Source organism: Maniola hyperantus, chromosome 2 (genome assembly GCF_902806685.2).
Source record: "Maniola hyperantus chromosome 2, iAphHyp1.2, whole genome shotgun sequence".
Taxonomy (NCBI): domain Eukaryota; kingdom Metazoa; phylum Arthropoda; class Insecta; order Lepidoptera; family Nymphalidae; genus Maniola; species Maniola hyperantus.
In genome coordinates, this window is record NC_048537.1 from 11,032,719 (window position 1) to 11,045,509 (window position 12,791).

The 12,791-nt window shown below is 34.5% G+C and overlaps 2 protein-coding genes across 3 annotated transcripts; one reads left to right on the forward strand and one right to left on the reverse strand.

Annotated features, from left to right (window-relative positions):
- The first annotated feature begins 3,962 nt into the window (after positions 1 to 3,962).
- Rip11 (Rab11 interacting protein) lies at positions 3,963 to 7,683 on the forward strand. Its single transcript, XM_034978738.2, has one exon. The coding sequence runs from the start codon at positions 4,155 to 4,157 to the stop codon at positions 5,580 to 5,582; it is 1,428 nt and encodes a 475-aa protein (XP_034834629.1). The 5' UTR covers positions 3,963 to 4,154; the 3' UTR covers positions 5,583 to 7,683.
- Positions 7,684 to 7,729: 46 nt separating this feature from the next.
- On the reverse strand, positions 7,730 to 9,144 carry LOC117991226 (protein KRTCAP2 homolog). 2 transcript variants are annotated; one of them, XM_034978787.2, is made up of 4 exons: positions 9,035 to 9,144; positions 8,809 to 8,963; positions 8,064 to 8,191; positions 7,730 to 7,888 (listed from the first exon to the last, which is right to left on the reverse strand). In XM_034978787.2, the coding sequence occupies exons 1-4, from the start codon at positions 9,036 to 9,038 to the stop codon at positions 7,780 to 7,782; spliced, it is 396 nt and encodes a 131-aa protein (XP_034834678.1). In that variant the 5' UTR covers positions 9,039 to 9,144; the 3' UTR covers positions 7,730 to 7,779. The 2 variants fall into 2 exon arrangements, with proteins under 2 accessions (XP_034834678.1, XP_069362566.1); XM_069506465.1 differs by having other exon boundaries at positions 8,809 to 8,960; positions 9,035 to 9,142.
- Between the last annotated feature and the right edge of the window lie 3,647 nt (positions 9,145 to 12,791).

Consider the following 12,791-nt stretch of genomic DNA (forward strand, 5'->3'; position numbering starts at 1 on the left):
TCACTGGTCAAACTACTGGATTGATCGGGCTAATAGTTATTATGACGTAAATATCCTCTAAGAAAGGATTTTTTGGAAATTCGTGTAAGGATGTTTGAAAGTTTATGTAGTCCACCCGGACGAAGTTGCGGGCATAAGCTAGTTAGGTACTTAATGGCTGCTTACTAGATCTATAGATAGTACAATATCCTAAAGACTACCTTTAAGATATTAACAACAACGGTTTGCTCAGCAAGAGAAGGGGGAAATCCTGCCCGAGACGCGAGCTGTTAATTACGTTTTAATGACGACGCATCTATTTCCTTTAACAATGTTTACGATACATATTTCACGAGCTACAGCCATTATCAAGCTCGGAGCCGTTCATAAGATTTTAATCAAGCGAGGTAACTAAAAATGTAGATACATACCTACCTGATAAATCTCATTTTTTTAGGGTTCCGACCTCAAAAGGAAAAACGGAATCCTTATAGGATCACTGTGTTGTCTGTCTGTCTGTCTGTCGGTCTGTCAAGAAACCTACAGGGTACTTCCCGTTGACCTAGAATCATGAAATTTGGCAGGTAGGTGGGTCTTATAGCTGGCATTAGGGGTAAAATCTGAAAACCGTGAATTTGTGGTAACATCACACAAAAAAATTAAATTGTGGTCTTAAATTAATAATTAGTATATTCAATTTTCGAAGTAAGATAATTATATCAAGTGGGGTATCATATAAAAGGGCTTTACCTGTGCATTCTAAAACAGATTTTTATTTATTTTTATGCATCATAGTTTTTGAATTATCGTGCAAAATGTCGAAAAAATACGACTGTGATACGGAACCCTCGTTGCGCGAGCATGACTCGCACTTGGCCGGCTTTTAGGGTTCCGTAGGCAACAAGGAACAACCGACTACTTATTATATACTCATAATATGTATACTGATTATTTTTTGTAAATGTATTTTTTCCAAGAGAAACCGGCAAGAATTCGCTCGCAGCAATGAAGCTCACTCGACATGATTTTCGAGTTATTATCATGACTAAGTATAAAAAGATTTAAAGCCGCAATCTGAATGTTTTGAGCTTTTAGTCACAACTTTTTGAGAGTCTGCTTGCTCACGAGAAACAGTTTGCTGAATTTAAAAGAAAACGGGGAAGTTTTGTAGATGAGGTAAAGCCAGGTCATCCGGCAGGAATCCGACACCTTCTCTGGCATCACAACAACGTCGCTCCGCACAATTCTGTCATAACACTCGTAAATTTTAATTCAAAAAACGTGTCTACTCTACATCACCCGCCATATTCCTCTGACCTAACACCTTGGGATTTAAATTACCTCTATCCAAAAATTAAAGAAAAATTAAAGGTTTTCTTTCTGTTTGAAAGCAAAGAAGATGCGTTGATGGCTTAGAGATCCTAATTAAGAAATTTTTGAGGTATCGTACGTACTAATAAATACCTACTTAGGTAGGTAGGTACGTACGGATACGTAAAAGTGTATACGTGTCCAGGGTGAATGCATTGAAACGATCGAATGTAAGTAGGTATAATATTTTTTGAGTATTGAACTTCTTTATTATTATCACAGCCATCATCATTTAGATAATCCGGCCGGCCGCGGCATCGCTTGGGTGAATAGCTTTCTATTGGTGAAAGAATTATTAAAATCAGTTGAGTAGTTTCAGTGTTTATCGATTACAAACAAACGAAAAAATCTTTCCTCTTCATAATGTAGTAATTCCTACTTATGTAGGAACTTACTATAAAAACTTGAGAAGATTCAACGATACGTAGGAGGTAGATGCCTAACCTACGTATTTACGATACCCTAATGGGTTTTCTTTCTAACAAGTTTGAAACTGATCAAACAGAGGTCTTTATTAAACTTAGATAGTGTTTCTTCGCCATAATGAAGTGTAGGACGGTAGCAGACTTACTCCTCGGTGGACGATAGCGTTCTGAATATGAGTAGACACAGACAGTAGGTAGTGAACCTGTACCTACTAACAAAAATGTAAAGTGTAAACCACTCATACGACTCTAAAAGAATCAAAAAACCGGCAATTTTAAGCGATATGTCAGTTATGGAGGGTAAATGCCTACCTAGATGCCTATGCTAGATACCTATTATAGGTACCTATCCAATAATTTTTTTTAGGTACCTAAGTATTTCATCAAAATATTATGTTCTAAGCTACCCTTTTACAAGGCTTTATTACTTTACAGCTAATATTAGCAGCGATTCTATTGGCGTTTTTCTAAATTTAAAATCGCTTATTCTTATCTTATTAACTTTTGTATGGCAGGTAGAACCATAGCGCTCTATTAGTTAATAGGCAGCACCACGCACTAAGCGGATATCTCTAGAGTCTCTATGATAGTCAGTACTAGGTAGGTACCTACCAACCTATTCTACGTTTAATATGGGGCCGATTCTCTTGTACACAATCTCTAAACTAAACTAAATTAACAAGTCTAAATCTAGTGCTATCCTTTTCCGCAAGCAACATTATGAAAGGGATAGCAATAGATTTAGTCGTGCCATTTTAGTTTAGTTTAGAGATTGTGCACAACGGAATTAGCCACACTGTCGACAATTTTAGAGAATTGACCTCATTTAACCCTGCAGTCCGCATACACTCTAACACATTTAACACTGGAATTCATAGTCAAGATAGGGGCTTCTTTAAAGGATGATTCAAACGATATATTGTGTCATAGTGCCTTTATGCAATACACTAAGGTTAAGTATGACATAATATGTCGTCTGGATCGACCTCTAAAGAAGCCCCTATCTTGACTTTAAAATCCGGTGAGAATTGATAGGCTAGATAGCTGTTATCTTCTCGCAGATATGGGGGCTGGGGCTCTCAGATATGGGGGCTGAGGCTCTCAGATGGGGCTGACGTTCTTTACAAATAAGATAAAATATTTTATTGAAAATTGCCACGATTGCGTACTGTACTCCGCCCCTCTGCCCGCGCGGGGGTGAAATGTGTATAACGTGTTAAATTTAACTCCGCACGTGCCATTTTAACTTTTTGTGTCAAATTTCATGTCAAAACTCGAAAGTACGATTTTAGCCCTTATTTTAAAGGTGAACCGTACTTTTGTCATGAGTCATGACAGTTGACCTATAAAGTTAAAATGGCGCGTGAGGAGTTATTTTGTACGGACTATAGATGTTTTCTATGGTTACCTACGTATGCTGTATCTCAGTCAGTGATCTCAGTGGCACACTACGAGCGGAAAGCATAATAACATTGTTGAAATAGGTACACAAAAAACTGGTCAAGTGCCAGTCGGGTCTCGCTCTTTTAGGGTTTCGTATATAATTATGAACATCATAAGTATTTTGGGTGTATGAAACATTTATTTTCTGAGCTAGAACATCGCAAGAAACCGTGAAAGAAAACGCCAAAAAATGTTTGATAAATAGATTATATATATAAAAACACTTAAACCTAAGTAGTCTCCAATGAGAAATTAATACTTAAATAATAAAAATGATGTCCACAACACACGGGCATAAAATACAATATTGTAAGAACGTCTCTTTTATTTGTTTAAATAGTTACATAGGTAATTAACCTGATACAACATGATACACCCCACATGGAAAGAAAAAAAATCCGGCTCCTTTTTCATGTATGAGAGCCCTCTAAAAAATAATTTAATAATTTTTTTAATTCAATATTCTGTTTTGGATCAACGTTCTACAGTAAACACCACTAGTTTGTAACTCGTTTCGTTTACGAGCTAGAGATCTATGACACGCGGACTGACAGACCGTAATAGGGATCCATTTTTATCCTTTTGGTACGGAACCCTAAAAGAGTCCTACCTAAAAACGATGTGTAGAGAAACGGTGTTTTGTGTAGTGTTTCGGGAAAAACACGCGGCACCGAATTTAAATCTTCATGTTGGTAGCACCGATTAAAAGGAATGAAGGAATGCGGAAATGACGAATGACCGACAATGAGCAATGAAATAGAGAAGGACGGATTGTGATTGCGTCTGTCTGTGCTGTGGATTGTGATTTGTGTACAACTTGTGATGGACGACTCACCTCAGTCGACAGCTCATCGTTTATATAGGTATTGTTTTATGCGATATTTAGCCTAAATTCTAAAAAGATCCAGTGTTTTTCATTATTTCGCAAAGTACAAAATGTGGGATCCGACACATGTTCAAGTTACTGTGCAAAAAGCTAGAGGTTTGCTGATAAAAGGCAAAAACGGTACAAATAACTGTTTTGTTACAATCTCTCTCGGCAAAGAAAAATTTCAAACTTCCGTGAAACACAAGGCAACAGAGAATGTGGAATGGTTCGAAGAGTGTGAATTACGCATTCCTTCGCAGGGGAACACAGCCGAGATCGTGTTGAAAGTCTACGACGAGGACTTCGTTAAGGATCATTTACTGGGTCAAGTATCGATTCCGTTAAAAGACCTCGATGTGTACGAACGACCAAGGAATCGAGTTTATCCCTTACGCGGTAAAACCGGGAAAGAAAACGACAAAAGCAGGGGTGAGTTAGAAGTTAAAATAGGCTTTACTGTAAAAGAGGGAAGCTTAAATGATTTAAGCAAGAAAGAGAAACACAAGTCTTCTTTATCTAGTATCGCCCAAAATGTTGGCGGCAGCCTTATGAGCATTGGTAGCATAGAAAAACGTAAGGGCTTAAAGAAGTTTGCAAAAAATCTGGGCTCCAAAATTAATTTAACAAAGAAAGATAAGAAGAGTGACTCATCATCTCTAGGCGGCAGTGTCGGTAATCTCAGGGCTTCTATACTATCAACACCTGATACTTCTACACCAAAAAGGTCACCCACTGAAGCAGATCCAGGTGTAATAAGTGAAGATGAAGATGAATTTGCTTTTGATGACTTATCACACAAAAGTTCGGGTAGTTCACTCAATGTACAGACCTCATATATGCCCAGAACAGTGAAGTACACTCCTTCTCCAGTCAACGCTTCTCTAGAAAACCTAGGTGGTGGAGAGTTCTTAAGACGATCTACTAGCAGTAACTTAGTGAACACTGAGAAAGCAGCTCCACTCAAACCTGTCCGTTTAAGCCTTGACACTTTCACACCACCGCAGCTGCCAGTACAGGTGCCTGATAAAAATGACGAGTGGTCCCAGAAACTGTATCCAAGAAAATCCATGAGCCAGACTATGATAGACAGAGAGAAATCTTCAAGTCTAGAGAGAAACAAAAAATTAGATAGTCCCAGTTCCCTAAAAGAAAAACCTAGTCCAAAATTCTTCAAAAAATTTGGGAACAATAAACCTAAAAAGTTGCTAGAAGAACGTATAATAGTTGGAGAAGAAAACATTGTTGAGGAAGATTCTATGAATCTAGCATTCAGTAACATACCAAAAACTGTAGTACAACAATTTGATAGCATGAGCCGTGAAGATCTTATTGTCATGGTGTATAATTTACAGAAGGATGTTGAAGCTGAAAAGAAGAAAAATAAGGATCTGGAAAATTATTTAGATGATTTGTTACTAAGAGTGATGGAAACAACTCCTAGGATCCTTCAAAACCCTTACGTCCGGAATAATAGCATGCATATCAGGAATAAGTAAAAGTTACATAAACAAAATTGGAGAGTAGGCACTCCATTCTAGCACAAGATACTGTGCTAAACTTTGTTGAAAAAAAATCTCTCCACTTCACTCAATTTTTTTATAATAGCTAACTTAAATGAGATTACCTTTTTATACCTGTAACTTTATTCAATGATATTACGTATGTAATGTGATTACAACTAAACTTATTACTTTAAATAGATATACTTAATATAATTCTACATCATAATAGGTTCTGAAAACATTAATATGATTTCAATTAACTTACTTAATTGCATTATTCGTATGTAGGTATTCATAATTAGGCCTAAAGTCCTAAAACTGTGCCTTATCTACTTGTAATATTAACCATGATACATGGTAATCAAAAGCAAGAGGCCTTATTATAAGTCAGTTTTCATCAAAAAAATCATACATGATTAATTTATTCCATCTCGCATGATCTTTTAAGGTATCATTTCTGCAAATTTTCTAGGTTTTGTCTTTGTTGTGCCAAATAATTTAAACTACTTAACTAATATCAGAAATTCACCAGTATAAGCTAAAATAGTGTCTAGATATTTAGAACAACTTTAATTCTTTTATTATGATTTTATGTTAGTAACATTTAATCATACGTAAAAATAATTGTCATTCCTGATAACTAAGCATAGGTATAATAATTCTTTTGCTAACAGGAAAAATATTAATTTTGTTATTAACAGTCACATTGCTAATAATTAGCTGTTTTAGTTAGATAGGTATTTATTACACTTAATTTGTAAGTGCAAATACAGGGTGCATGGATACCCTTGTGCAATATAAATTAGATTAAGAAATTTTAATAGTTACATATGTTGAAAAGAACCAATTACTCTAAAAAATAGTATAGTGTATATTGTTCAAGAGCCTATATCTAATCCGTAAGTCATCAGATGTTTTTTAACTTAGACTCATTATAAGTTATGAAATGAAAAGAATTGTTTTTAATTCAATATTCATGAAGATAAGTTTTATAAATAAAAAGCACTCTATACAGATTATTTTATCGATCAAGTTATTGATCAAGATAAACTACTAATTGTTTTTCTAAATCTTAAGTTGGAATATGTAAAAGAGCTGATTAGATAGTGCTTGTTTTCCATCAAATTGATTTTTTTCTTAAGTTTTTATGTTTTAGAAGTGCAGTAAGGAAGTTATTAATAATTAGATTAGAAAGTAAGATGTATATTTTTTCCTCAAGATAGATCTTTTTTGTGAAGTGTTAACTTTTAGAATAATTCCAGCCTGCACTTCTGTTTATGCAGATACATAATTATATCTGGCATCTTGTTACTAAAACAATATCGCTTACCTTGTCATAAGTATACTAACTTATTGTATTAGGCACAACATACAAAGGATGAAAGAAAGTTTCAGACTTATTTTATAATGAGAGGGTACCAGCTAACAGCTTTCTTGTCTGGTTTTTGTATGTGTATACCCAACTAGAGTCAGAGTCCTTTCAGGCTTCTTAGTCAATTCAATTTTGTTTTATGGCATGCGGCTGCACCAGAAGGGCGCAATTTACTTTGTCAATTTAAGAATGGTTGGTGATAGCTGGGAATTTCGACGTATAATTTGGATAATTTATAAGTGGCAGGTTTTTGCAGAGTATATTATATTATTATAAAGAGTTAGTTTCTAGCCTGGAACAAATGAGCCTGTCAGGGTAAAGTGGAGTATACCTCTGCAAAACCAGGCGCGACAGGAGGCTACAACTAACAGCCATTCTTTATTTATTTATAATGCTGACAGCCTGGTTGACAGGTAACCGGACATGACTATAACAAATGGACTAATAGAAGGCTATTATGGTCATGGTAACAATGTAAATTACATTGATGATTGAATTAATCAATACATTACAAAAGAGTGTTGCTTGACTATTTTTAAATTAAATTGATGTTATCCTTTGTTTGTTTGTGAATAGCAAACTACCAACTCTTAAATAATTTTAGGTGACAACTAAATGTTAAGAGAAAAGTATGTTTATGTTATTCAATAATAGAGTGCCTAAGGTTAAGAATTATCATCATCCACTCAATTATAACATTAATAAAGTGATTCTTGTTGATCATTTTGATATTTTATTAAAACCAATGAATAAAAATTAAAAGCCATGATAAGGATACTATAAAATATTTATTTGAAAAAATGAGAAATTTGTGCACTATTATTTGTGGCGACGACTCTTCACTGGTGCTGGGACGGCAGCTACTGTTACATATGTTTTCTGTGACAGCTTATTCATATAGTAGACAGTTATAAGCGAAAATATTAAACTGAAACAAGAAAATAATCTGTAAATATCTAAATAAGATTGTTGATCAATGGCAATACTACTTAGTAGAATCATAAAATAGATTTATTTAATTTTTTGATGCAATCAAAGATTTAACAGTTGTTAGTTATTTTACTGTACTTTAATGAATATATTAAAAATATACTATAATTTACCATGTAGTAAAACAAATTCTATGCACCATGCCCGATGCAATAAGTGATATGATCATAGACAGTGCAATCTCTGGCAGCTTCAATTGAAAGTTTTTACCAAACAATGTAGCCTCCAGGTTGCCTATAGCCTGTTATTTTAATTAAGGAAAAATATTTTACAGGAAATTTTAATAGGTTGACAAAAAATTAAAAAACAACAAAGCTTGTAGGTTGTACAAAGCAGTAAAATCTAGGATATGAAGCAAGAGTTGATAATAAAGTGAGTAAAACCGTTAAGATATTGTGAAATAATAAGTCAGCTAAATTTGTAGCAAAAAGTGAAACACTGAAGAAACAAGCAGACCAGATATTTTTGAATGGTAGAATTAGATTGTCAAATGTGTGAAAAGTATTGCTAAAACACCTGGGCCACATAATGCATTCAAAATATTACCCCCAACAAGGCAGGTCTGGCCGAAGCTAAACATTCTAGCTTAAGAACCATCCAGTGGTTCCACTCACACATGGCTCTAAGTGAAAGATCTCTGTTTAGGTCAGTTAAATAAAATCCAATTAACCTTAATGGTTGTCAAGTGCCAACTTTAAATTTTCTAATAATTTTTAAAGTTAAATTTTCTATAACACATGACAGAATAGTGTTGAGGTAATATTATTATACTATAGCGGGACAAGTCAACTGTCTTGCTGCCGATCGACTTGTTATTTAAATCTAATAAAGATGTTGAAAATATGTAAAAAAGGATACAGTAACGAAGAACATGAACATAACGGATCCCAAATAGCCACCAAATATGATTGTGATTGGCGATCTTATTAAAAGTGGCTTGTACATTTGCATTCCAGAAAATATCAGCAAGGTTAGGATAGACGACAGGACGAAAGACGTGGCACTGTTCACTGCTGAAATGTAAGCATTAATGGATAATTATAGCTTGAGATTTTCTTATAAAATAGAAAGGTTAATTACATACCCATATTGAAACTTTCAATGTTATTTTGAAAACAAAATTCTATGAAATTATTTTACCGGTACGAATTGAATAAATTTTTGACAACATCACCGCACTTATTGGTTTGACTTTGACAGTTATGTGATTGTGCCAACATAGAAATAAAAAAGACGTTTCATTAGATACCTACAGTCGTCACGGGTAACATTATAATTATAAATGTGTCAAACAAAAGGCATACATAAATTAATTTAAAAAACTCGGAAAAACTAATAAAAGCTGTCTTCGTGAATATAGTTAGTAAAAACATTGGTGAACGTCAGGATGGCTGGACCACCACAGAATTTGGAAGTTTAAGCCATGCTAGGATTTAGTACCTATTTAGTACTATTTGGTACCTGAGATCAAATAATTAGTACCTCGATAAATAGGGAGAAATTTTACAATCAAAGTGGTCAGCCATTCTGACCGTCAGGATGGCTGGACCAAGTCGGTTTTACTAAGTTGGCGGCGTTAAAGTTAATATGTTTTATCGTAAGGATTTAGTACCTAGTTACATAAACACTTTTTTTTATTTAGTTGATACACAAAAAAAAAGTTATACCCAAAATCAGTTTTGTATGGGAATAGGACCAAGTCAGTTTTTCTCAGTTAAAGGCGTTATAATGAATTAATTTTTACGCAAAGATTTAGTACCTAACCAGTACCTAAATATGAATACTTTATTTTTTATTTTTTCGATACACAAAAAAAAGTTATACCCAAAATCAGTTTTGTATGGGAATAGGACCATGTCAGTTTTTCTCAGTTAAAGGCGTCATAATGAATTCATTTTTTCGCAGAGATTTAGGTCCTAATTAGTACCTAAACATAAATAGTTTTTTTAGATTTTTCCGACAAACCAAAAAAAATACTCCAAGAATTGTAAAGGAGTAGTAGGTACCTACTCTACTATACATGGGGCCAAGTCAGTAGGATGGGTAACCGACTTTAGAGGTCCAATTTGGTCTTTACGTTTAATCCGTGCCTCGGAGAGCACGTTAAGCCGTCGCCATCGGTCCCGGTTATTATCACTAACATTTGACAATTATAACTGTAAAACCTAATAATCGAAATTTCATTCCCGTAGTGAGTTGTATGCAAAAGAATAATGTTGTTGGATGCAAAAGAATTGTTGTATGGTGAGGTAACCCACCGCATTAGTATCCCAAGAGAACTTCAGCCATTATATGATTTATGGAAAGGAGTCACGACCCTCAGCAATGAGAATTAACGACTATAAAGAAGAACCTTTATAAAAACAAAGAAACAGCAGAATAAGCCAGTACCAGCCAGAATAAGCAAGGCCAGTAACTCTGTAGTGGGTCGGCGGCGGTGTGTTGATGATGATTATCTACCTACCTGCGTCGCGGAGACCAATCCCTAATCTAAGACTACTTATAATAATTATGAAAATAAATCATAAGGACAGACATATTTTTTTTAAAATCAGACTTACATACTAAATTAGATCTAAAATCAATAGTTACCTAACTTACAGACTTTACTTAACTTTCAGACTTAAGTACATAATAAAGTTAAATCTAAAATTAATAAGTACTTAACTTTCACCACATCTAGGTACCCTTTTGGCACTTAAATTAGGACTTTGATTGCTGGGTGACTAGTCGACCGTGCGTAATGGGTCTAAGCGAAAACTATCATATAGATTAGGTGTTATTTAATGCATATTCCTTTTCAAAAATTTAAAAATAAAACATGTCAGTACGTGGTAGAATTGGCGCGATTGAGTATTATATTTAAGTGTTTTGCGTTTTCTTAAAACCGATCATGTGCGAGTCGGACGCACGCGACGGGTTCTGTACCATCGTACAAGATAATATAACACTTTTATGTGCAATACTGCAAGTTAATGACGGGTGGCGCCATCTACATTTGATTTAGTAAACTAATTATTTGTTCTTGAGTCTTGACACGTTCTTCCACTTCCTTAACACACTTCCCCGCTCCACACCCGGGCAAGGAGGCCATGCCTCGAGGCCCGTACCCCCATATTGACCTAAGTCAAACGGAGAAGACCCCGCTGCTGTTGAAGGTCATCTAAATATATAAAAGGAAAAGGTGACTGACTGATCTATCAACGCACAGCTCAAACTACTGGACGGGACGGGCTGAAATTTGGCATGCAGATAGCCTATTATGACGTAGGCATCCGCTAAGAAAGGATTTTTGAAAATTCAACCCCTAAGGGAGTGAAATAGGGGTTTGAAATTTGTGTAGTCCACGCGGACAGTCGCGAGCATAAGCTAATTTTATATTAATTTTTAACCACCGACCCAAAAAGAGAGGTGTTATAAGTTTGACGTGTGTATCTGTGTATCGGCATCGTAGCTCCTAAACGAATAAACCGATTTTAATTTGGTTTTTTTTTTGTTTGAAAGGAGAGCGTTCTTAGCTATAATCGAAGAAAATCGGTTCAGCCGTTTGAAAGTTGAAGTTAGCTCTTTTCTAGTTTTCTTATAGAGGTTTTTGTGTCGGGGGTTTTTTTAATACACTGACTATTATTACAAGAGTACTTGGTATTAAAACTCTTACTATTCGCCGTTAAAGAAAGATAAAGCTTTTATTCAATAACTTAACGATAACAATTTGAAACCAATTAGAATTTATCGAGTTATTCGGCAAATCACTAGCATGTATGGAGGCGCGTCGCAATTGCCCCATAATTTACAAAAAAAAAAGATTTTAAAGGAATTTGAATCCCCCTACCTTTTTGTAAAACTTAGAATAGTATGTTTTCCGCCGTGAATTGTATGAGCCACTAAGTATTACCTAACTTAATAGAATCATAGATGGCAGAGACACAATCAAAAGTCGAAAAAGCCCCGCAGCGGGGTTATTCCGCCATTTTCCAGAATTCAAATACAAATTCTTGGTTGTTACAAAAATATTGATTTTCTACAGAAGTAATACAGCGTAACCATTAACAAATAAATTATTTTTATGATGCACTTACTCACTTGTTGTTATTGCTTGCTGTAGTGAAATAGCAAAGATTTGAATTTCACGTCACTTTTTTTGGCGGAATAGCCCCCGCATGACCTTATGAAATAAATAATGTTTTATACATTGCCTGGATATTTTAGGTATTCCAAAAAATGCCTAAAATATTCATTTCCACAATAAACAAATATTGGCGATAACATCTTTAGGTTGGTAACTACTAGTATTATAAAGAGAAAAGACTCTAGAACTACTAGACTGATTTTAATAATTCTTTCGCCATTAGAAAGCTACCTGTTTTAACCAGATTTATTTTTGGTAAATTATTTTCCTTTGTACAATTTATATTCTTTCTTCTTTCAAATAAACATTACACTCATTTATACTAACCCACTACTCACATGCAAAACTTCTTCTAGGAGTATTTTTTAATATTTTATCGAAAAAATTTAAAAACCTATTTATCTGCAGGTACCAATTAGTTAGCTAAATCTTTACAAAAAGATAAGTTAATTATTACGCCTTTGATTGAGAAAAATCGACGTGGTCCCATTTATAGTAGAGTAGGTACCTACTACTCCTATACAATTCTACTCAATTATAGGAGTATTAATTTTTGGTTTATCGGAAAAATCTAAAAAAACTATTTATGTTTAGGTACTAATTAGGACCTCAATCTCTGCGAAAAAACTAATTCATTATAACGCCTTTAACTGAGAAAAACTGACATGGTCCTATTCCCATACAAAACTGATTTTGGTTATAACTTTTTTTT